Source organism: Pundamilia nyererei, unplaced genomic scaffold (genome assembly GCF_000239375.1).
Source record: "Pundamilia nyererei isolate P.nyererei 1_Seehausen unplaced genomic scaffold, PunNye1.0 scaffold00001, whole genome shotgun sequence".
In the NCBI taxonomy this organism is placed as follows: Eukaryota; Metazoa; Chordata; class Actinopteri; order Cichliformes; family Cichlidae; genus Pundamilia; species Pundamilia nyererei.
In genome coordinates this window covers 11,404,577-11,426,180 of record NW_005187402.1, presented here as the reverse complement: position 1 = coordinate 11,426,180, position 21,604 = coordinate 11,404,577, and the positions used below count along the sequence as shown (strand labels likewise).

At 37.7% G+C, this 21,604-nt stretch overlaps 2 protein-coding genes across 2 annotated transcripts; both read left to right on the top strand.

Moving 5' to 3' along the window:
- Positions 1-470: 470 nt before the first annotated feature.
- LOC106456482 (uncharacterized) lies at positions 471-2,420 on the top strand. Its single transcript, XM_013915235.1, has 5 exons — positions 471-627; positions 830-1,087; positions 1,173-1,277; positions 1,443-1,556; positions 1,879-2,420. Exons 2-5 carry the CDS (start codon positions 880-882, stop codon positions 2,055-2,057), a joined length of 606 nt encoding a protein of 201 aa, XP_013770689.1. The 5' UTR covers positions 471-627; positions 830-879; the 3' UTR covers positions 2,058-2,420.
- A 15,744-nt stretch (positions 2,421-18,164) lies between these two features.
- On the top strand, positions 18,165-20,548 carry LOC102195808 (HEPACAM family member 2-like). Its single transcript, XM_005719873.1, has 4 exons — positions 18,165-18,479; positions 18,603-18,860; positions 19,085-19,207; positions 19,397-20,548. The coding sequence occupies exons 1-4, from the start codon at positions 18,239-18,241 to the stop codon at positions 19,639-19,641; spliced, it is 867 nt and encodes a 288-aa protein (XP_005719930.1). The 5' UTR covers positions 18,165-18,238; the 3' UTR covers positions 19,642-20,548.
- The last annotated feature ends 1,056 nt before the right edge of the window (positions 20,549-21,604 follow it).

Below are 21,604 nucleotides of genomic sequence, written 5' to 3'. Positions count from 1 at the left end.
ACTGTGGAGGATCTGTTTAACTGTTTATCTTGGTTATTAACATGATTGCACTTTTGGAAACATTACTGTGGTGATTACTTGCACCTTGGAAAACTACTTCTGCAAAGTAGTCTGAGATCATATATTTATGGCAGTAGTACAATGCTCATCATTTTATACACACTCAATCAAAATAATGGATTATTCAATATGCAGTTTGGTATTACGTTTCAATGTGGTAGTTCAGAAATATTTGTAACACGTAAAACTATTTTACAGAAACTAACGAATTACAAATGTTTTTCTTTATTAATGTTTCAAAAGTTCCAGGTGTGGAAACTCACTGTGATGGCAGACAGGATGGAGCTCAGTGTTACGGAGCTTTGGGAGGAACTGTGGACATCCAGCTGATGGACAACACCTCAGAAATATCTAGATACAAAGTGTTAATTAATTCATTAAAAATACTAGATGTGAGAAAGAATAAGATTATTTCTAATACCATAGAACATAGATATCTTTTCCCCAGTAATGGAACATTTAGGATCAACAACCTGAGTAGGTCAGACAGTGGTAATTATACCCTTCAAACCTTTGATTCAGATGGAAGATCATCAGGCGAGCGGACTTTACAGTTGTTTATTCAAGGTAAATGCTTCCCTGTTGGGAAATTAAGCCATTAAAAGGTCTGAATTTAACCTTGTTTTGGTCATCTAAATATCTCACAAATCTCACATTTTAGATATTTGTGTTTCATGCTTTATACTTGGTTTTCATTAGAGACTACAACGAATGACAAAGATCCTGATTTTTAAAAAAAAATAAAGATCATCTGTGTGTTTTTCCTCAGCTCCTGTGTCCTCTGTCCTGCTGGTCTCTAAGTGTCTGTCCCAGGGAGAGATGAGGGTGTCCTGCTTCTCTGAGGGAGGGGACAGTCCTCAGTACAGCTGGACTTTGGATGGACGCACACTGACAGATGCTGAGCTCCTTTCTGGAGATAATGAGACTAACATCATGACTCTGAAACAGCACGTCTCAGGAACTCTGGTCTGCTCAGTCAGGAACAACGTCAGTAATGTCTCCAAAGAAAAGAAGATATCTACTTGTGGTGAGTGATAGTAGGCGATAATCACAACTTTTGACAATTAATGTCACTTTTTATAATGGTCATGAATTATCTCTTTTGCTCATAGGGTTCATTTTTATTAACTGCACCACAGTCAATGGGACAATGATATCGGGGTGGGTGCATAAAGCCAGTAACACCCTGTGTGTTGAACCAGCACAGATTCTTAAGGGTAAGGAGAACGGAGCTGCCATAAGTGATGACATATGGTGTATTAGAAATTGAAAACTAACTACATCCACTGGTGTCATTTTCTTATTTATCCCCATTTAATTTTTTCATAAAATCATGTTTTCTGACTCAAATAACAGCTCTTTTTTAAAAATTTATGAAACAGGAAATTTGCCACTAATTGGTGTTCTCACGACGCTCATCATTTTCTTACTTGTGGGTATAGCAGTCATCTGTGCTCAGCGGAAAAAGAAAAACAGCAAACATAAAAAACAAAAAGGTACAAAACTTCATCTTTTTCCTCACTCACAATGCTCAGATTGCTTTTTACTCTTTTTATAAAAATAAATAATTATTGGAAATTTTTAAATGAAACTTTTTTGATGACTTAGCAAGATATGCCAGTTAGATACGTGGATAGTGTTTAACCAGCTACCTTTATCACAGAAGACAGATCTGTCCTACCATAAAGTCTAAAGCTTGCTGATGAACCCACTTCAAAAGTCATATTTTGTGTGAATCATTTTACATTATTTCCAGTCTTTGTGATAAAACTAACCAACTTTTTCTGCCGGCCCACCCCTCTACTTGCTACTCCTCAGAGGAAGAAGATGACCAGGAAGAAATCTTTGCTGATATCAGGGTTGTGAAACGGCAGGCGAAACAACTGGAGAGAAGAGCTGAGCTAGAGTTTGGCAAAGTCAAGTATTCAAAGCGTCCTCGGCAGACGGAACCATCAGGAAATGCTTGTTTGTATGGCAACGTCCATAAAGCCATGTAATTTAAGTGGTCAGTGCTTATACACAGACTGCACAGCTGAAAGCTGATCAGTGAGGAGCTGCTGTCAATATGTCTAACTATTTTTCGTTAAATGTGATTTCCCATCAGAAAAATATAATATATACTATCAAAGGTAATACTTACTGATATAAATACTTACTGATAATTACTTTCATTGCACTTCCAATCTCTTGATTTAGTATGTTGCACAAATACTGTGAGTGTTTTCTGCATATATTCTGTGGAAGCTCTCATAGAACATTGTTATTTAGGTTATTGAGGGGAGGATCTAATCGTTAATCCAAGATGGCGCCGGTGTGCTCGGCAGGCTGGGCCCTCTACTGTTTGGAGTATCAGATCTCCTACCACTGTTATGCTGACAACATTGAAATCCATTTCCAATTGTCTGATGACCTGCCAGCTTCATTGAATCGTTTGTCTGACAGCTTGAGAGAGTTCCCAGTGGCTGTCAGCCAATTCTCTCATTTTAAATGAGAAGAAAACTGAGATTATGGTGTTTGATAGTCACACTCCACAAGATCAGCTAGCTGCCCGATTTGGTCCCTTTGCTTGCTTCTTAACGATACTGTAAGTAATCTAGGTGTTTTCCTGGATAGTTCATTTAAACTGGATAAACAGGTTTTCTTTGTGGTTAAATCTGGCTTCTTCCAATTGTGCCAAATTTCCAAGGTCAAACTTCTAATACCGTACAAAGATCTTGAAAAACGTATACATGCCTTTGTGACCTCCAGATTAGATTACTGTAAATCTCTCTACTCTGGACTCCAACTCGCTCACCTCCAATGGTTACAGCTTGTTCAGAATGCTGCAGCTCGTCTTCTAACCGGAACTAGAAAGTTTGCCTCCATTACTCCTGTGCTCTCTGACTTACATTGGCTGCCTGTTAAATTTCGTATTGATTATAAAGTTCTGCTGCTTACTTTCAAATGCATAAACAACCTTGCGCCCGACTATCTCACCAACCTCCTCAGTCTTTATACTCCTAGATGTTCTTTGTGATCATCTGGTCAGTGACTACGGGTGATTGTGCCATTGCCTCTGTAGCACCAAACCTCTGGAATAGTCTTCCTGCTACCATTCATGTTTCTGAGTCCATTCAATTCTTTAAAGCACACTTGAAAACTTACCTATTCAACCTGGCTTTTCCAACTTGCTAATTCTCACCGCTCACTAACTGCTGTATCGTTACTCATTTCTCTGGATTATCATGAATTCTCCCTATCCCTACTTACTAATGCCTTTGTTTGTTTCTCTATTTTACCTTGTTTTAATGACTTACTGTTTAGTGTAATCATTTTACTGTTTATTCCTTACTGTGAAGCACTTTGGTGTACCCCCTGAATTTAAACTTGCTATATAAATAAAATTGTATTGTATTGTATTGTATTGTATTTTTCTCTTTCCATTTGAATTTGACTTGTTTTTGACTTGGTAGAAGTTGGACCAGATCATCCAACTCAATTCAGTTTTATTTATATAGCACCAAATTACAACATGTTGCCTCAACGAGCTTTATATCATTTGGTAAAGACCCTACAATAATACGAAGAATCCTTAAAACACAAATAAAGTAAAAAGGCTGAACATTTGGATGTTTATAAGACATCCAGATATCAACAATTCCCCTTTAGTTGGCAAGTGTCCTCATTAAAAACACTGATGTTCAAATTACATAAAGGACAGGTGTGTGAGTCACTTTTTCATCTAAACATGTTTCAAATTGCTGCAAGTTGGATTTTACTTGGATTTGGCCACTGATATTAGTAAACAGAGGGACACTTCCAGGCTTTTTCAGCCTCAGAACAGGGGGATTGTTAACCTGCTGGTCCGCTGTTGTGCACTTTTTATAAGATGGTTGTTATCACAAAATACATCAGAAATTTGTTTAGCTCATCTTGAAAGTTGTAACATTAGTGGTGATTGAGCTATATGACTTCAGTCTACCATGAGATGGCTGGCCATTTAAAGAAAAAAACCCCTCATTATTATTCATTATTAGTCATCATTATCACAATTACCTGGGTTTACGCACGTCTTAGAAAAAGAAGGTTGTTCACAAACTCGTGTTTTTTTTTCTCTGTTCCTGTTATGACACCAAGCTCAATTTTTCACACTACACTCCTCTTGTTTGCGCTCCTCTCATTTTGCCCTGCACTTATACCTTAACGGTTTATTTTGCTTTACTTGTTTTGCATTGGTTTATTCCTGCAACCATTTTTATCCCATTATTTTCCTTAAAGTGGTGTACTTGTACATTTTTAATAAGAACCACACTAAATATGTCAATAACTTCAATCTACAATCATCACCCTTTGAAATAGGAAAGGAAACTTCCCATAAACAGGAAGGGAAAATTCATGCTTCTTCTTTTTGATAAAGCTAAAATTTGTGTTTACCTTGGGTGTGCGTGTGTTTGCTTCCCCGGTAAAGCAACAGAAACAGTGCACCAACAATAGAAGGTCACAGGAAGTGCTGGTTATGATTTACTGCATAGAAAGGATAAAATGGTCACAGGCAGTAATAAAATTGGATGTTTCAAAATAGAAAGCGACCATCCTACTTTTATTTCAGAGTTCAGTTTTTAAATTCTGGCTGAACTCAATTCAATGCAATAAAATTTTATTAATCAATGCAGGTCCAAGGTTGGCCCTGAAGGAAATTGGGTGTGTGTGTGTGTTCCGTGTTCAGCTGAGAGAAAGTGTCCCTTCACCCAGTTAGGCAAAAGTCAACAATCTTTGGTCGACGTGGGGTGGCCTTAAGGGAGGGGGAAAGAGAGTCACAACAACAATCTTGTTATCTAAGGGAGAATTTTGTTATTTCTGCCAGCTTTTGCCTTGAGCAACCAGCTGGCGCCAGGGGGGCCGCATGAGTTGAGGATGGTAGTTGTTTTAGTTAGTGCAAACAAACTGCATCCAATTTTACAGTTGGTCTAATCTCCATTACTGGTCACCAGGTCTCTCAATTCCCATTGCAGAGCCATTAGCTTCTCCAAGATTTTGCCCATATGCATTCAATAAACAGTCTGAACTGTGTTTTAGTCCATTATAGTATGAAATAAATAAGATGGACCATATTATTATTTAATTATTTTTCTTTGGTGGTTTCTAAGTACAGGTCATCTTCCACTTCCATTACCTATGGTGTGCCACGTGGTTCTGTATTGGGACCTTTATTGTTTCTAATATATCTACTTCCTCTTCAGCATACTTTGACCCCTTTAAGGACATTTGCTATCACTGCTATGCAAATGACATACAGTTATACATTTCTTTTAAGCCCCAAGATGTTTCTAAGCTGTAGATTCTAAATCAGTGCTTAGACTCCATTAAAGGTTGGATGGCTGACAACTTCCTTCAACTTAATGAAGGAAAAACTAAAGTCCTTGAATGTGCTCCTGACAGATTTGCACCTAAGACAATGAAAGCTCTTGGTCCCCTTTTGACATTTGTGAAATTGTCTATCAGCAACCTAGAGGTAAACTTTTAACTTGGCTCTCACTTTGGATGTTCATGTCAAATATCTGCTTCGGTTTTGCTTTTATCATCTAAGAAACATTGTTAAATTAAGCCCTGTTGTATCTCACACCAAGCTGGAGATTGTTACACATGCATTCATTTCATCACGTTTAGACTATAGTAATTCACTGTTTATATGTCTATGCAAAAACTCCCTTGAGTGTCTGCAGGTTGTTCAAAACACCGCACACACAGCATACAAGGCGGAGAACTAAGGGAGACAGGGGAAAACTTCACCCTGAGAAACCCTTTGCCACTGTGGCCCCCAGACTGTGGAACGCTCTCCCTCTGAGCTTAAGATCTGTGGACTCAGTAGTCTTTTTTAAAAAAATAACTAAAAACTCATCTTTTTAGAATTGCTTTTGGTTAACTTTCTATCTGTCTTTGTTTTATGCCTTGGTATTTCTGTGTGAAGCATTTTGTGATCTTTTGTCTTGAAAGGTGCTATATAAATAAAATTTTACTTTACTTTACTCAAAGTCCTAACAAGAATATTATTTGCGGTTATTTTTAATACTTGAATATAAGCATAGCCATAGAAAATATGTAACTATCCATTTTAAACTAGTTGAAACCTCACAATTTTACACAATTATATACTCATGTATTTGTCTCATATGGTTCTAATTACAGATGTAGGCCTTTCAGTATCATTATTTTAATCAGTAATGACATGAAACATTTGACAGAATTAAAGTAGGAACTTTAATTGAGTTTTTTCTTGTTCTGTATTTAAAACATTTCAGTTAACTGTCCTTCTGATGTCCTCCACAAATTAATTTTTTAAGCCTTTGCTGCCATTTTGATAAACAGTTGTTTAAGAAAAGGTAAGAAGTGAACAGATAAGTATGAAAAGGTGTGACGTTTCCCTCTACTGGTTTACAGATGCATTACTGTTGCTTATCGATAATGTCTGTATTGAGTGAAGTTCATTATTATTAGCTAAATATAAAACATACATTTCACCCCCACATTTCTTCTTATAATTATGAGTTCAGTGTGTTCTTTGACAAGAGTGAAAAACTTCATGAACTTCATAAAACTAAACATGATGCCTTCCACCCAAGAATGAGCTTTGTTTTCCACTCCAATCGCTCATCTCTGTACCCCTGTGATTTCAAAACAGCCATATATAAAAAAAAACATAAAAAAACCCTTTCTTTACATTAAAATCATTTGGCACCAGACTGTTGGCAAGAGCTACCCACTGTTGCTGTGGATTTGATGCTTTAGAGGTGACCCTTACAGACTGGTTGGCTATCCCAAGGTAGGTGGTTTGTAGTGCATAGAGTTAGCTATTTAAAGCAACAGTGAGTGTTTTCACCACAGATAGCCATGTAGATTGTTCTAGATCTGATGTAGATAATAATAATAATGATAATAATGGATTGGATTTATATAGCGCTTTTCAAGGCACCCAAAGCACTTTACAATACCACTATTCATTCACTCTCACATTCACACACTGGTGGAGGCAAGCTACAGTTGTAGCTACAGCTGCCCTGGGGCAGACTGACAGAAGCGAGGCTGCCATATCGCGCCATCGGCCCCTCTGGCCAACACCAGATCACGCAGATCTGCGTGATTTGGCACGATGGATAGCTACACCAATGCATCCATGTACTTCAGCACCATAGACAGCTACACCATGGGTTTTAGTGCTATGGACAGCTACACTAGTGTGTCTGTGTGAGTAGAAGGTACAGATATATGTTAAAATATTTAGAGAGTAAAAGTAAAAGTTCTCAGAAAAAATAAATACTCAAGTCAAGTACAGATACATGAAAATTTAAGTACAGTAACAAAGTATTTTTACTCTGTTACTTTCCACCTCTTAACCACTATATGAGTTACCAGGATGCTAGTAACTACGTCTGTCAAAAGGATTTCCCTCTGTTTAGTTTCTTTTGTTGCTCAATCTGCAAAAAGGTCTTTTTTTCTGTCTTTTTAAAGTGTTTATATAAATTTGTTTTAATGCTATACTTTCCTTTGTACATACATCATGATTTGCGCTGTTTTCATTTAAAGTAATAAAAAATGCTCTTCTTTCTCAGTCACTATTTAGTAAGGAGAGCTGTTACTGGTGGGTCTTTTCTTATATTGTGGGGCCATATAGTGTGAAGTTCTTTGTGGTGAACTTTGCACACTGACAGAGGCTCAGCTCCTTTCTGGAAATAATGAGACTAACAACATCACTCTGAAGCAGCACGTCTCATCTCATCTGGTCTGCTCAGTCAGGAACAATGTCAGTAATGTCTACATAGAGCAGAGGATATCTACCTGTGGTAGGAACTAACAGGAGACGATTGTTTGTATGTCAGCATGCATAAAATCAGGTGATTAAAGTGATCAGCATTTTTACACAGACTACACCACTGAAGGTCCACAGAGGTGATGTCGAGATACTGAAAGGTCTATTAAATAATGAGATTTCCTATCAGACAAATCATCAAAGCTCATAAATATTGAATTTCATACATTTCACTGTTCTTCCACATTTTGAATTCTGCTTTAATGCATCCAGTCTTATGTTCCTGCTATGAACCTCTGCTAGAAGAAAGTTTATGATTGTAATTCTCTTTTAATTTGAACTTGACGTAACAAAGTACATTTTGTTTCATGTTATTTAGTTTCATTGCTGCATAACACTTTTTGCTTCATAATTTAAATACAGTTCAGATCAGATGTCACTATGTAGCACCAAATCATAGCATCTCAAGTAATATCACACAGTAAAACATTAGAGTATATTAAATTTGAGCACTGTCAAACTACCTGTTATAGAGATAATCATACCAACAGCATTTATGATACTTGGTCATCAGTCTGGGATCACAGGGACAGCACAGGTTCAACACTGTCGTAGTTTATTTTGACTTACAATACCCCTGGGGCAAGTTTAACACAGTTTTGTTGTTGTTCAGAGGTGCTAGTGTTTTTTAAATCAGCATCAGTTCAAATATCAAGGAAATGTTCAAAGGCAGAACAACATTTATGGAGCCCAGTCCCGTGCCTGTAATCATGTTGCAGATTTTTCTTTGTTCAGTTCATATGTTAGATAAACAACCAAAGACACATTTAAGCATAAATGTAGTGACAGAGCCATTATTCTGGTGTTAAAATCTTTTTATGACATTATAAATAAAGCTTCTGTTTTATATTTGCTGAATTTTAATTTACTAAATATTAATACAGTTTGCTTTTGCACAGACATATATTTATAAATACTGATGACTTTGCTATGGTTGAATGATGCCATTAATTAGTTGTTTCTCATCTCTTTGGAGTCTTTTTCCCTTCAATTGTTTATCAACATAATTGATTAAAAATAAGGTTTTAAAATAATTAAACATTTATTGCTTCTTTCTCTGCATTTCTATTCTAGTCACATCCTGCCTGGTCTGAGTTCACACATTCTTATCTGAAGATGATCAGTAATAACAAGAAATGGCAATAATGACAAATGCTTTCAGTTAGTACTGAAATTCTGTGAAAGTAGTCACATCCTACCAGATCTAAATTTGCATGTTTTGATGTGAAACTGGTCACGAACAGGAAACGTGGTCAGTGTTTGCATCTGTGTAAAGGAGAGTTTGTCTGAAGGAACCTGTGTTTGGACTGTAGTTGATGCTATTAGGAGTCCTTTAATTACCCCAGTGGTATTAGAAACAGCCCCTGTATAGATTTTGATGTAGACTGTTAGAGTCATAAGTCAAAAAAGTTATATATTACACTTTACTCGCTATTTTCCTTAAAAATAATGCTGCATTACTTGATTACCCCCTGCATTAACAATTCATTATCATTTTTACTTTGACGTACAAAGGAAGAGGATGTTTTTTTGGTGTAATTTTAACTGTTTATGAATAATCACTCTTTCTCCTTAAACTGTCACTAGTGAGGAAGCACTCTGACACTGCTGACTGCATCAGCACACACCGACCAGTGAGAAGAGATGTATTAAAAACAGGAGCTTTAATATAGTTGTTTCCTGTTGTTTTTGTATTTAGAAACCGTTCAGAAAATTGTCATTTAATGTGTCATTTGAACTGTTTGCCCAGTAAGACTTTTTGGTGTCAGGTTTCCCTCTACTGGTTTACAGAGGTATTGCATTTGCTTAGAAATAAGTTCAGTGAGTGAGTCAGAGAAACTCTTATTTTTCTTTATTTTATTCTTTCTTTCTTATTAAAAAAAACGTGTACTTATTATTAAGAAAACAGTGCTTGCAGGGCAAAGCTTCACAAAACCTACATGCAAAGCATCATGTTTCTCTAAATCATATAGTATCGGATGATTTAACCTGAGGAGAGCAAGTGAGGGGAGCTTCACAACAGGAACATTACAGAGACAAAGCATGACATTTAGACAAGTGTGAAATGGCAGCACAGTGTGGCTGTATTGTGGGGTGAAGGCACAGACGACACGGGTGCTCTAGTTTTTTCCTCTGACTTTATTCACCACCAAACATGAACTGAACACAGCGAAACCCCTCCTCCCGACCTGGGTGTGCGTGGAGCCCTCTGGTGGGGCATCACAGTATTTACTTTTATTTTGTATATGTACTTTGCTCATATGATCTGAATCTGTCAAGGTTAATGGGAAGAGGGACTCAGGAGATCACACTTCAGTGCATTTTATTTACACTGGAGTAATATATATTTAACATTAACAAAGTAGCATGTGAAACAGTGCTCCAGGGAGGGATCCAGGGAATCCACAACTCCAAAAAATAAAACATCTCAAAAACAATGTTTAAATAAGGACATGGCTTCACATTGCAATGAGTGTGGAAGTGATGGTAACACATTTCAATCAAGCTTCACTGCATTTCTTAGATTGAACTAAGAGTGTTTTAGATGATTATAAGCCTTTATTACCAAAATGGGTGGCGAGAAGGAGAGAGAAAGTTTTTAAGACCTGTGTGTGTCTGTATGGCAATAAATACTTGTTTGTATGGTCTAAACTGAGACAGATGGGAGCCACAAAACCACTATTTCTGTTTTAGGTCAACATTTGCATCTGTTACCACAGTCATTCTGGTAAGAACTGAACACTCAAAACTGTGACATTTTGTTGTTTGCTTTTTGTCATCTAGCCATGTTTGACCTTAATGGCCTGGAATTTTTCAAAAGATTCAAGGTTTAAAGCTAAAACAAATCTGATCTACACTACAACAGCACAAGTGACGCAGGCTGTTTGGAGCCTCAGCGAGGATGGAGGTGTAGCTTTTTTTTTTTTAGTTTTTTAGGTTCCTTAACCTGCCAAATAAGTGCATAAGGGGCCATTTGCAACATCTTATGAGGGGATTGACCACTCTGAGTCTCACTGCACACTGATTTAGAGACAGTATGCTGAATACAAGCAAGTTTAAATGGTTTAAAGCGTCACAGGAACCATGGCATTACAGCTCTGATCAGTTTCTCAATCATGAGCCTGCTTAGCCTGTACCTGACCTGTGATCTGATGATCCCTAAGCAGGTGGAAAAAAATCCAACTTTTATTAGCGCGTGTCCTGTCCTTCAACAGGATGTACATGAAATGTCTTAAACCAGGGCGCCTAAAGAAAACCTGTCAGGTTTCATCCTTCCAGAGGGGTAGACATTTTTGCATATGTCAATCATTTATTAATCTGTTCTCCTTATAAGCAGGCCTGCTAAAGTGCTGTAAAACACCTCACTGAGAACAGTCACAAAGTGCGCCTCTCCAAATTACAGTGGGCTTCGGAGTAATTAACCTATTTGGGACATGTGGGGGCGATCGTGGCTCAAGAGTTGGGAGGTCGCCTTGTAATTGGAAGGTTGCCGGTTCGAGCCCCGGCTTGGACAGTCTCGGTCGTTGTGTCCTTGGGCAAGACACTTCACCCGTTGCCTACTGGTGGTGGTCAGAGGGCCCGGTGGCGCCAGTGTCCGGCAGCCTCGCCTCTGTCAGTGCGCCCCAGGGTGGCTGTGGCTACAATGTAGCTTGCCATCACCAGTGTGTGAATGTGAGTGTAAATGGGTGGATGACTGGATATGTAAAGCGCTTTGGGGTCCTTAGGGACTAGTAAAGCACTATATAAAATACAGGCCATGTAATCACATTAGATGTTAAGTCCCTCTGTATAAAAAGGACTGCAGCGATTCAGTCCATTCCAAAATCACAAAGACAGTTTTGGACATAAGATCATATTGCTGACAGTGGATGCCCAAATATGTTGTGCGACAGGCTCCACTATCAGCAGTGATTCAGTATACAAATTTCACAGCTACTTGACTGACAAATTCTTTTGGACTCCTGCAATTCTGTATAGCAACTAGACTGCTTCATACAGTGATGCCAGTTCCTAACACCTGAGAAACTTGAGCATCATCCTCATTTCCCTTGTAAATATAACAACTAGCTGTAAGTTCCTTTGTTATATCTACTGATTTCTGACACTTTGAAACACTTTGATTTTTCTTTGAACCACCAGATTAAACCTTCTTTCAAAACTGCACTGTAAATACCTTTAGGATGTTTTAAATATCACAATGTTATTGATGCTGTTATATCAGACAGATTTCTCCTGTCTGAAAGGGAGAGGCAGTACAGGCTTAAGAGAGAAAAAGACTCAGTAATAATAAAAAGGGTGGTGATTCAGATGAAGATGAGTGGGTAGGATCCACAGAACAGTAGAGACATCATTTAGGGACAAGGTGGCAGTGAGTGATTTAATTATTGAGTATGCTTAAACAACATTTTTGAACTTCTTAGGGTAACTCTCCTGTCTGAAAGGGAGACAGTACAAGTTAAGGAGAGAAAGGCCTCAGGCTCAGTATCACCTGGCTGGGAATCCTGGAGGGAGGAGTTAAACGATAAGCATGATTGGGATTCACAACTGACATTGTGAAAGGAAGGAATTGTTAGAAATAAGTTTAATTATGTTTCATTTTTAAATTAATTGCAATTTATACTGATAATAGAGTTAATACACTCCTCATTAGAAGGATACAAGCATCCCACGGCGTGAAGGGTTAACAGGTAAGAACGTTGAGTGTTTTTAGGTGAAATTGCTACACGCTTACACAACAGAAAGGGAGAGGATGCCTTGGCCTTGTGCGGGGGTATAAACTGTTGTTCCAGTAATGATGATGGCGCAACAACAAATAGAAACTATAAGGTGTCAGTTAAAGCTGACATCAGCGAGGAAATTAAAAACATGTCTGGTAACAAGTGCAGACTTCCTGTGTTGTCTCACACAAGCAGCGCTTTCCACACCTGCCTTGCATATTGCAATCAACTGTGGAGTATTTCAGATTGAAGCTTGCAGCAGTTCTCATCATAGATCATGGATCATTGTCTATTAAGAGAAATATGTCTCATTAGCATTGTAAATGTGTACGATATGACCCACAAGCGTAAACTAGGCTTTACAAATGTGTACAATGATTCATGTGTAACTTTTGAGGACTCACATGTGCGTGCTTCAATCCGCATACAAATCTGAAGCAATTTGGCCACATGTAAAAATATTTTACAAATGCATACATCCAAACCTGAATAAATACCAGGGGCAGATCTGCTTAAAGTACTTGAACTTAATACATTCTGGGTAGTGATTAGTATTCATTCAGGTTTGAGACATATTTCTCTCAATAGTTGCCATAATAGGGAACATTAAGTCATTTTCTGTTACCTTGCCTGCAAATGCCTGTTTTGGGCTAACCCGGTTTTTTTCAGTTCTCTTAGTTACTTCCTTGGTACTTCCACAGAAACCTTGCTAATCTAGGTGACCTTAGACTACCTCCACTGCTCCATTCAGTCCCAACTCAAGTAAGACTGTTAACCACCCACTGGCTTTTTAAAATTAATTACATCGACCTTTCGGACGCCATTTAATCCCTTTATTCCCCTCTAACAAAGCTCGCGTGTGTCAGTCTGCAGTGCTGCAGAATTCCCCCATACACTCCCTTTAATCCAAACAGACATGACAAAATGCACAGTGGACTCCAACACTCATCTGACAATCCATCCATGATCTGACCTTTCCAGCCCAACTGCCTGATCACGTTACGCTCAAAAAGGAGGGTGAGCAAAGCAGTACACATTACTGACTGGTACCCCACACTAATGGGATTATCAGGTTGTGATGAGTCCCTCACTGAGAGGCTTGATGGGGATAATGTGTTGGAAGCCATCAGTGAAGGAAAAGAATCGCCCAGGCTGGAGATCTTGTACAATATCAAACCTTTGTATAACTATGCACGCACTGGCTTCCTGCAGAAATGATATGGGATTTGGGATACAGTCAAGAAACTAAACACTTGAGTTCAGAACGCCATGCTTTGAGTTTTTGCGAGTTTATGATTTCTTGTGGTTTTGACGAGGGATTTGTTCTAACTCTGTGTTGGTTATGGTCTTCTGTTCATTCATATTCACCGATACTTTTTGGGTTTCTTTGTTTTTTGTTTCTTTAGTTTCGTGCTGAGTTTTGGATTATTTTGGGTTCACTAGTTCCCTTTTGTGATTCCTTTCTGTTCCTCCAGTCTTTTCTCTGCGGTTTTGTCAGCATGACATCAATTGTAATGACATATACCAAACTTAATTTCCTTTATTGGGATTGTCCTCTTAACTACTCTGTTTACATTTTTTCAAACTGAAGAGTATGAAATGCATAAATTGTATATCTCATATCTCAATTCTATATCTTCTATGCTCAATATATTTTCAACTTCTTATTTGAGAAAACAGGATGTTTTGTCGACACGTGTGCATAAACATAGTTCTTACTTCCATTTTTAAGGCAGAGTAAGAGGAAGTATGTAAAACAATAGTCCTGCCATAACACTCGGACAGTTTCATTGCAACCCCCTCAGAGTTGAAGGTTCCAGCTTTGTTTTATAATGCAGAGAGTACTTATGCAGGGTTTGCTTTTCTCATAGATGTATTCAGTGCATTGATGGAGTTAGGGTATGTGAACCATGATTTCCTTAGATGATTTTTCACATTTCCAGTAGAGTGCTTATATATGACCTCTCTGCATTGAATCACATCTGTTATTAACCTCTGTCTCTCTTCCACAGCATGTCTTTTATCCTGTCTTCCTTCTCTCACCCCAACCGGTCGCAGCAGATGCCTCCCTGAGCCTGGTTCTGCCGGAGGTTTCTTCCTGTTAAAAGGGAGTTTTTCCTTCCCACTGTCGCCAAAGTACTTGCTCATAGGGGGGTCATGTAATTGTTGGGATTTTTCTCTGTATCTGTGAAGCGCCTTGAGGCGACTTTTGTTGTGATTTGGCGCTATATAAATAAAATTGAATTGAATTGAATTGAATATGTTGCTTACTTAGGCTTTGCTGATGTGTGCATCCATTGCAACATAGGTATATCATTTACATCCTATGTTTCTTGATCATGATTCTTCTTCTATCCATGTTCGCCATCACTCCTTGTGCTTACTGAGAGTAATCAAAAGTAAGTGAAAAATTGCAAAGCCTCCAGTGTGCAGAGTCTGCATTGTTTAATTTAAATACATTCAGTGACATTCTGCTATTTACCACTGAAAACCTGTGTTATTACACATCCATTCTAAACACATTACGAGCCGTTTACGGAGAGAGATTTAAATTTGCATTGTTTTCATTTGTTTTCTTTATTCAAATACTGTAAGCGAGTTCTATTACGTTTGAGTCTGTCTGCTTTGATGGGTAAAAAAAATATATGTTTTTTGTTTTTGTCTAGAGGACATTGTTTCAACAGTTTCATGTTGTGGTAGTGATTTGCATCCATTTAGTATTTACAGTTTACACTCTTTCTTTATTGTTTATTTCTCTTTCTTTCAAAAAGCAAGCTTACGCAAACCTGCAAACATAAAAAGACGTCTCTCCTGCACACACTGTCAAGACCATGAAACAACAAAGCTCTCCCCACAGAAACCTCTGGTCTATTTTGAATTACTTCCTGCTTTTTTTCTTAAAATTTATATATTAAGACCATATGTGAAGGCTTTATTGACACTTGAAAGTTTTACCCCAGTAAAGAGTATTGCCTAGATTGTCTATAGATTGTCTATAGATTGCATAGGTAATTCCCCCAAATTACACCAGTTGAGGGAAAAAGATTCATTAACATTTGAGGATATTTCTTGAGATCGGTTCATTACAGCACACAAGCAAAAGCCTGCCTCACTTCTCTCTATGTCACTTCTATTTGTGTGGGCAAGTGGAAGTGAGTCACTTTATTTCCTGCTCTTGTGAAAACACCCTGTCTGTATCATCTACTGTTTGTTGTCAGTTTGCCTGAGGTTGACAGGAGGTTCAGCATTTGTTAATATTTTTCTATTATCTTTATTTTTTTTTTAAGATTAAATCCACAGTGTTGATATATGAAGAGGATGGAACCGTTTCTTATTGTTGTGTTATTAGCAGGAGGAACTCATGGTAAGATTGTCTTCATAAAAAACACCAAACATTCACATTTGTAGTGTGATTCTTATAAGCTCATGTTCTTTTGAATGCATCTTTTTCAGCTTTCTTTCCAGTTGATGAAACTACATGTGATCTCAATGCAAACAGATGTCCATGCTCTCCTCTTCTTAAAGGAACTGTGTATATCCAATGTGATGTGATGGCTAATGCTAGTGGCCGTGATGTGAAGTGTTTGAAGATGCTTCCCAGGGTGAACATAACTGTGTTTAATCTCAAGAAAGAAAAACTAATGATAGACAAGGAATTTAACAACAGACTACAGTTTATGAACGGGACACTCAAGATCACAAACGTGAAGAGGAATGATTCAGGTCAATACAGCATTGAGGTCTTTAATTCAAATGGAGTCCAAGAGAAAAACATTGTTTTCACCCTGGATGTTAAAGAAAATGGCAAAGTTGAAGGCAAGTTATATAATTTATTCTTTATTGCATAGTTTTGATGTTATTATAAAGATAATCAGACATGTAAACATTATGTGGCAGTAGAACTGTTAATCAGTATACATCACTTGGGCAACAAAATGATAGAAGATGAAATGACAAAAAATAAGCATATGCACAGAGCAAATGTACAGTGAACAGAATAGAACAGAACATTTGCTGATATATTATTTCTCTATCTATTGATGTTTCCAGTTATTTTTGCAACATGTGGACCGCTACTCATATTCATAAATTAATCATCTTTTATTTCCCAGTAATTACCACGTAAACTTAAAAGGCACACTGAAACTTTCCACTTGGTCATTGATTATTATTAGTTGCATTAAATTTAAACATTAAGGTGGGAAAAAGAAGCACTGTAGCAGATGATAAGAACACAAGTAAATCAGAAACCATTAAAAAGCAAAGAAGACACAAAGCTGAAGTTCTCAATAACTGGGTTCACAAAATAGGGTTGGAAAGAATAACAGATGAGAACAATAATAAATTGGAAACCTTTAAAAAGCAAAGCGCACTGAAAAAGATGTACTTGGAGTGTATCAACGTGGATTTCCTGACACCGAAATTGGGGTCAGTTAATAAAGTTTTCGACCCCAATGTAAACTGCGTAACGGTACCTCAGAAAACCACACAGGCATTATGATTGTTGTATTTTTAACCTAATTCTGCAGCCTCAAAACCAAGTGGCTCATTTCACATTTGAAACTTCTATGTTGCAAACACATAGACTTAGTTTGTGTTTGAATAAAAGTCTAATCATCTTCACATACAGGCTAATATTTTTTTAACTGAACCAAACTGTTACTATTAAGCTGCACATAGCTGTAAAAGACAATGACGGTTTTAGTAAACTTTGAATAGGGCGGTTCATTTAGCTCTGTATTCACCAGCTCTTTGTTTGCTTCAAGCACTAAAACCCCTTGATTCATTTTAGGAAAATATCCTGGTTTGGGCTACTGGAATACATTTTAAAAGTAACCTTCCCATCACTGCATGCTCAGTGCCCAAGTGCTGTGTCAGCTAATGTGATGTTTGTTGCACCTTTCCACTTACTTGCTTGCTTTTCTTTAAATATTGATGCCTCTTTCTGAGATCCTTTCAAAATGAATATGCAGTAAAAAACAGCTTTGAGAAATTAGATCATTAAATAATCTGTAAAAGGTCAAAATACAAAAGATTACAAGAGCTTTGCTTTTCTCAGTTTCCATTTTTGGAAAAATCACTTAATAACGGATTAAAATAGCCTTATTTTACAGCAGGTATTTTAAATGCTTGTAGAAAGCATGGGCTTAGTGTCACATCCTCATTATCATCATGGTGTGACAGTAACTCAACATGCATTTCAGCAGAACTCTGAAGCTACAGCAGCTAAATTAAATTCAGTCTCTTTTTTTTTCATTTTCATTTGTGATTTTCGATTTTCCCGTTAGAATTTCCAAATTTTCATTTTGAAAAAGATCAGCACAAGTAAAATAGAACCCTTGCTGTGTTTAAGTCATAAACCTGAGCATGAGCACTAAATATTTCCTCACATAGTGTGAAGTGAGACAGACAGTAGGCACAAAACATCGACGATTGTTTTAGGTAAACATTTGCAAAAGCTGCTGCAATCCTTCTGGTAGGGACTGAATACTCCAAAATTTTACAGTTTTGCTTTTGTTTACTTTTTTTATTTGCAGGTTTGGAAACTTGCTGTGACATTAAACAGCATGGAGCTCGGTGTTATGGATCTTTAGGTGGAAATGTGGACATCCAACTGATGGACAATACCTCAAAGACACCAAAATACCAATTGATGAAAAATTCATTAAAAATACTAAATGTCAGAAATAATAAAGTTCTTCCTAATGCTGAAGGACAAAGATTTGTCTTTTCTCCCAGTATTGGAACATATAGGATTCCTAACATGAGCAGGAATGACAGTGGTAATTATACCCTTCAAACCTTTGATTCAGATGGAAGAGCATCAGGCGAGTGGACTTTACAGTTGTTTATTCAAGGTAATTCCTTTTAATTAATAGAAATGTAATATTGCTTTAGTAAGCTTTAGAATTTTCTGCTTTTGCTGTTTTTCATTAAAGGCCAACTTAAAGACTTAACTCATCTGTATGTGTTTCTCTCAGCTCCTGTGTCCTCTGTCCTGCTGGTCTCAGAGTGTCTGTCCCAGGGAGAGAGGAGGGCGTCCTGCTCCTCTGAGGGAGGGGACAGTCTTCAGTACAGCTGGACTCTGAATGGACGCACACTGACAGATGCTGAGCTCCTTTCTGTAAATAATGAGACTAACATTATTACCCTGAAACAGCACGTCGCAGGACATCTGGTCTGCTCAGTCAGGAACAACGTCAGTAATGTCTCCAAAGAGGAGAGAATATCTACCTGTGGTGAGTGAGAACGTGATGAAAAAAGGTTGATAATTAGTTTTTGTTGATTATTTGTACTTTCATAAATCCTCAGACTGTTTGAGGTACATTCAATTAAAATGAGCAATCAGTAAAACAGTGATATCACATCAGTAAATCAAGTGGTCAGCGGTAATGGTATATTAGTAAATTAGTAAAAACATGCATTTGTTTACTTGTTTGTTTTTTATGTCATTTTATTTCAGAAGCAGGTATTTTGCAAGTGATCGGTGGTGTTCTCTTAGCACTGCTAATTTTATTAGTTATTGGTATAGCAATCATCTTTGATCAGAGGAGAAAACAAAACTACAAACCTACAAAAGAAAAAGGTACAAAACCTCATTTTTACTTCACTCAGAAGTATCATAGTTTTGCTAAGACTGTGTTGATGCCGCTTTCATGTAAATTCAGAAATGGATAATAAAGGCATTGTGTTTGTGATTTTTAGTCAGAATCAGAAATGACAGTGAAAATCAGAAGTCAAACTAATGTTTTAATTTGATCTTACTACTCTGCAGACGAAGAGGATGACCAAGTGGAGCTCAGAGCAGCAGTGAATTTGCAGGCCGAGATTGAGCTGGAGTTCGATGTCGAGATTGAGAGTGAAGATGAAGATGAGGGTGAGGGCGAGGGTGAGGCAGAGGCAGAGGCAGAGAAAAAGGTGGAAGTGGAGTATGCCCAGGTCAAGTTTCCAAAGCAACCTCGACACACTCAACCAACAGGAGATAATTATTTATATGCAACAGTCCGTAAAATGAGGTGATTTAAATGGTCGGTGTCTTTATACAGACTGCACCACTGAAGGTCCACATGAGGAGGTGACATCAAGACACTTAAAGACACTTTTAATTATCAGGCAAATACACAAAGCTCAGCTGATTAAAACAGAGCATCAATGCATCCAGTTTTAGGTTCCTTCCGTGTTTAATTACAAGCAATATGTGTGTTGTCTGCATTTGCATTGTGTTAAAGCTCTGATAGAATTAAGGTCATGATTGTAGTCATCCTTTAAATGAAAATGATTAAAGTAAAAAGTGTGGTGAACATTTCTATGAATTTCTGTGCAGCAAAAACTTGAAACAGTGATAAAGCATCTATGTAAATAAGGCCCAGCAAAGGCTCTTTAGACTGCTGGCAAGTCTATAGATATGCAACAGAAAGCATCATCTATTGTAGTATGACAGTATGGCATGGCAGCTGCACGGCACAGGACAGAAATGACATGGCCAGGGTAGTGAGAACAGCACATGGCACTGTGGGAAATCTTCTCCCAGATCTGGACTCTGTGTATGCTTGCTGTGTCCAGAAGAAAGCCAGCTGCTTTGCTGCAGATCCCACGCACTTGAGTAAATGACTGTTTGTCCGTCTGCCTTCTTGAAGGTGGTTTAGGACTAAGCACTAAGCAAAAAGCATTAGACTGAAGCACACTTTTTCCCCTAGAACAATGAACTCTATCACCCCCTGTGCATACACATACACACACACACACACGCACACACACACACACACACACACAGGACAACTGCACTTTGGAACATGTAACTACAATGCTACCGTATTTTCCTGTTCTGTATATTTATATATTATGTATCTTTCTGTGCTTTGTATACTAGTTGGTATTAAGCTGACCACATGCAATTCCGTTATGTGACTGCATAATAAAGGAAACAACAAAGGATCTTTGACTCATTTAAATCTTTGAATCAGCCATTCAAAACAATGGACAATGCACAACAGAGCTGTAGGTGAAAGTTCAGGCAGGGTGGAGAGGGTGAAGATGAGTGTCAGGGTGATTTCTGAAAGAAGGGTATTGGAGCTAGAATGAAAGGGACGGTTTCCAAGATGGTAGTAAGACCTCCTATGATGGATGGAGTGCTGATTTGGAGACAGAAACAAGAGACAAAGCTGGAGGTGGCAGAGTTGACAATATCAAGATTTACAGTTGAGTATCCAGCATGCACAAGATTATAAGTAATTATATCAGTGGGGCAAGAAAAGTAGATTTAGAATGTAAAAAAGTAAACTGTGAATTTGTTTTAAGAATAAAGTGCTAACAAAAATGTTATCTGTGATGTGTGATGTACTTCTTGATCTGGTCCCTGAACATACCTGCAAAGGATGCAGCGTTTCCAGCTCAGAGTAACTCTTTATTACAAACTATGAACAATGCTTCTGATGTTGTCCACTCAACTCAACTGGTGTAGGGCACCAGCTCCTTACTGTTAGCTTATCTTCTCTGCCACACACACCCTGGTCACAGCATACTCCTGTGTACTGTGAGACCAGGACGTTGCAAGTGTTGATCTTAAGCTTTAATTCACTATAAATAAATTCATGTAAATAAATTGTTGTGGGAACTTATGAAGATGTGTTTTCACTCAAGGAGTCAAGTTTGTAAAAGATTGATCTCCTAGCTGCAGGTAAATGTTTGGTCTCCCAAAGAGAAAATCTGACTGGCTCTAGTGATGTTTTCATTATTATTATTTTGGATCTGCTTGAATAAAATACTGCTTATAATTTGTTACCAAAATGAACATTATAAGTTCAAAAATATTGGCTGGTTCCATTTTATAAGCTATAGCTGTGAGTATGTGGAAACTTGTGTGTTTATTATCAACTGGTAAGGATTATTTCACAAAATCAAAATATGTTTACTTGACAAGGATAACAAGTTGAAATCGCAGAAGGGAATATGCAGTTTTGATTCATCTGTGATTATAATGTCA

Coding starts and splice junctions, on each gene's coding strand:
- LOC102195808 (XM_005719873.1), top strand. CDS start 18,239: ATGGACAATACCTCAAAGACACCAAAATACCAATTGATGAAAAATTCA. Junction 18,480..18,602: donor TTTACAGTTGTTTATTCAAG/GTAATTCCTTTT, acceptor TGTTTCTCTCAG/CTCCTGTGTCCTCTGTCCTG. Junction 19,208..19,396: donor CAAACCTACAAAAGAAAAAG/GTACAAAACCTC, acceptor ACTACTCTGCAG/ACGAAGAGGATGACCAAGTG.
- LOC106456482 (XM_013915235.1), top strand. CDS start 880: ATGAGGGTGTCCTGCTTCTCTGAGGGAGGGGACAGTCCTCAGTACAGC. Junction 1,088..1,172: donor AAAGAAGATATCTACTTGTG/GTGAGTGATAGT, acceptor TTTTGCTCATAG/GGTTCATTTTTATTAACTGC. Junction 1,278..1,442: donor ACCAGCACAGATTCTTAAGG/GTAAGGAGAACG, acceptor TTTATGAAACAG/GAAATTTGCCACTAATTGGT.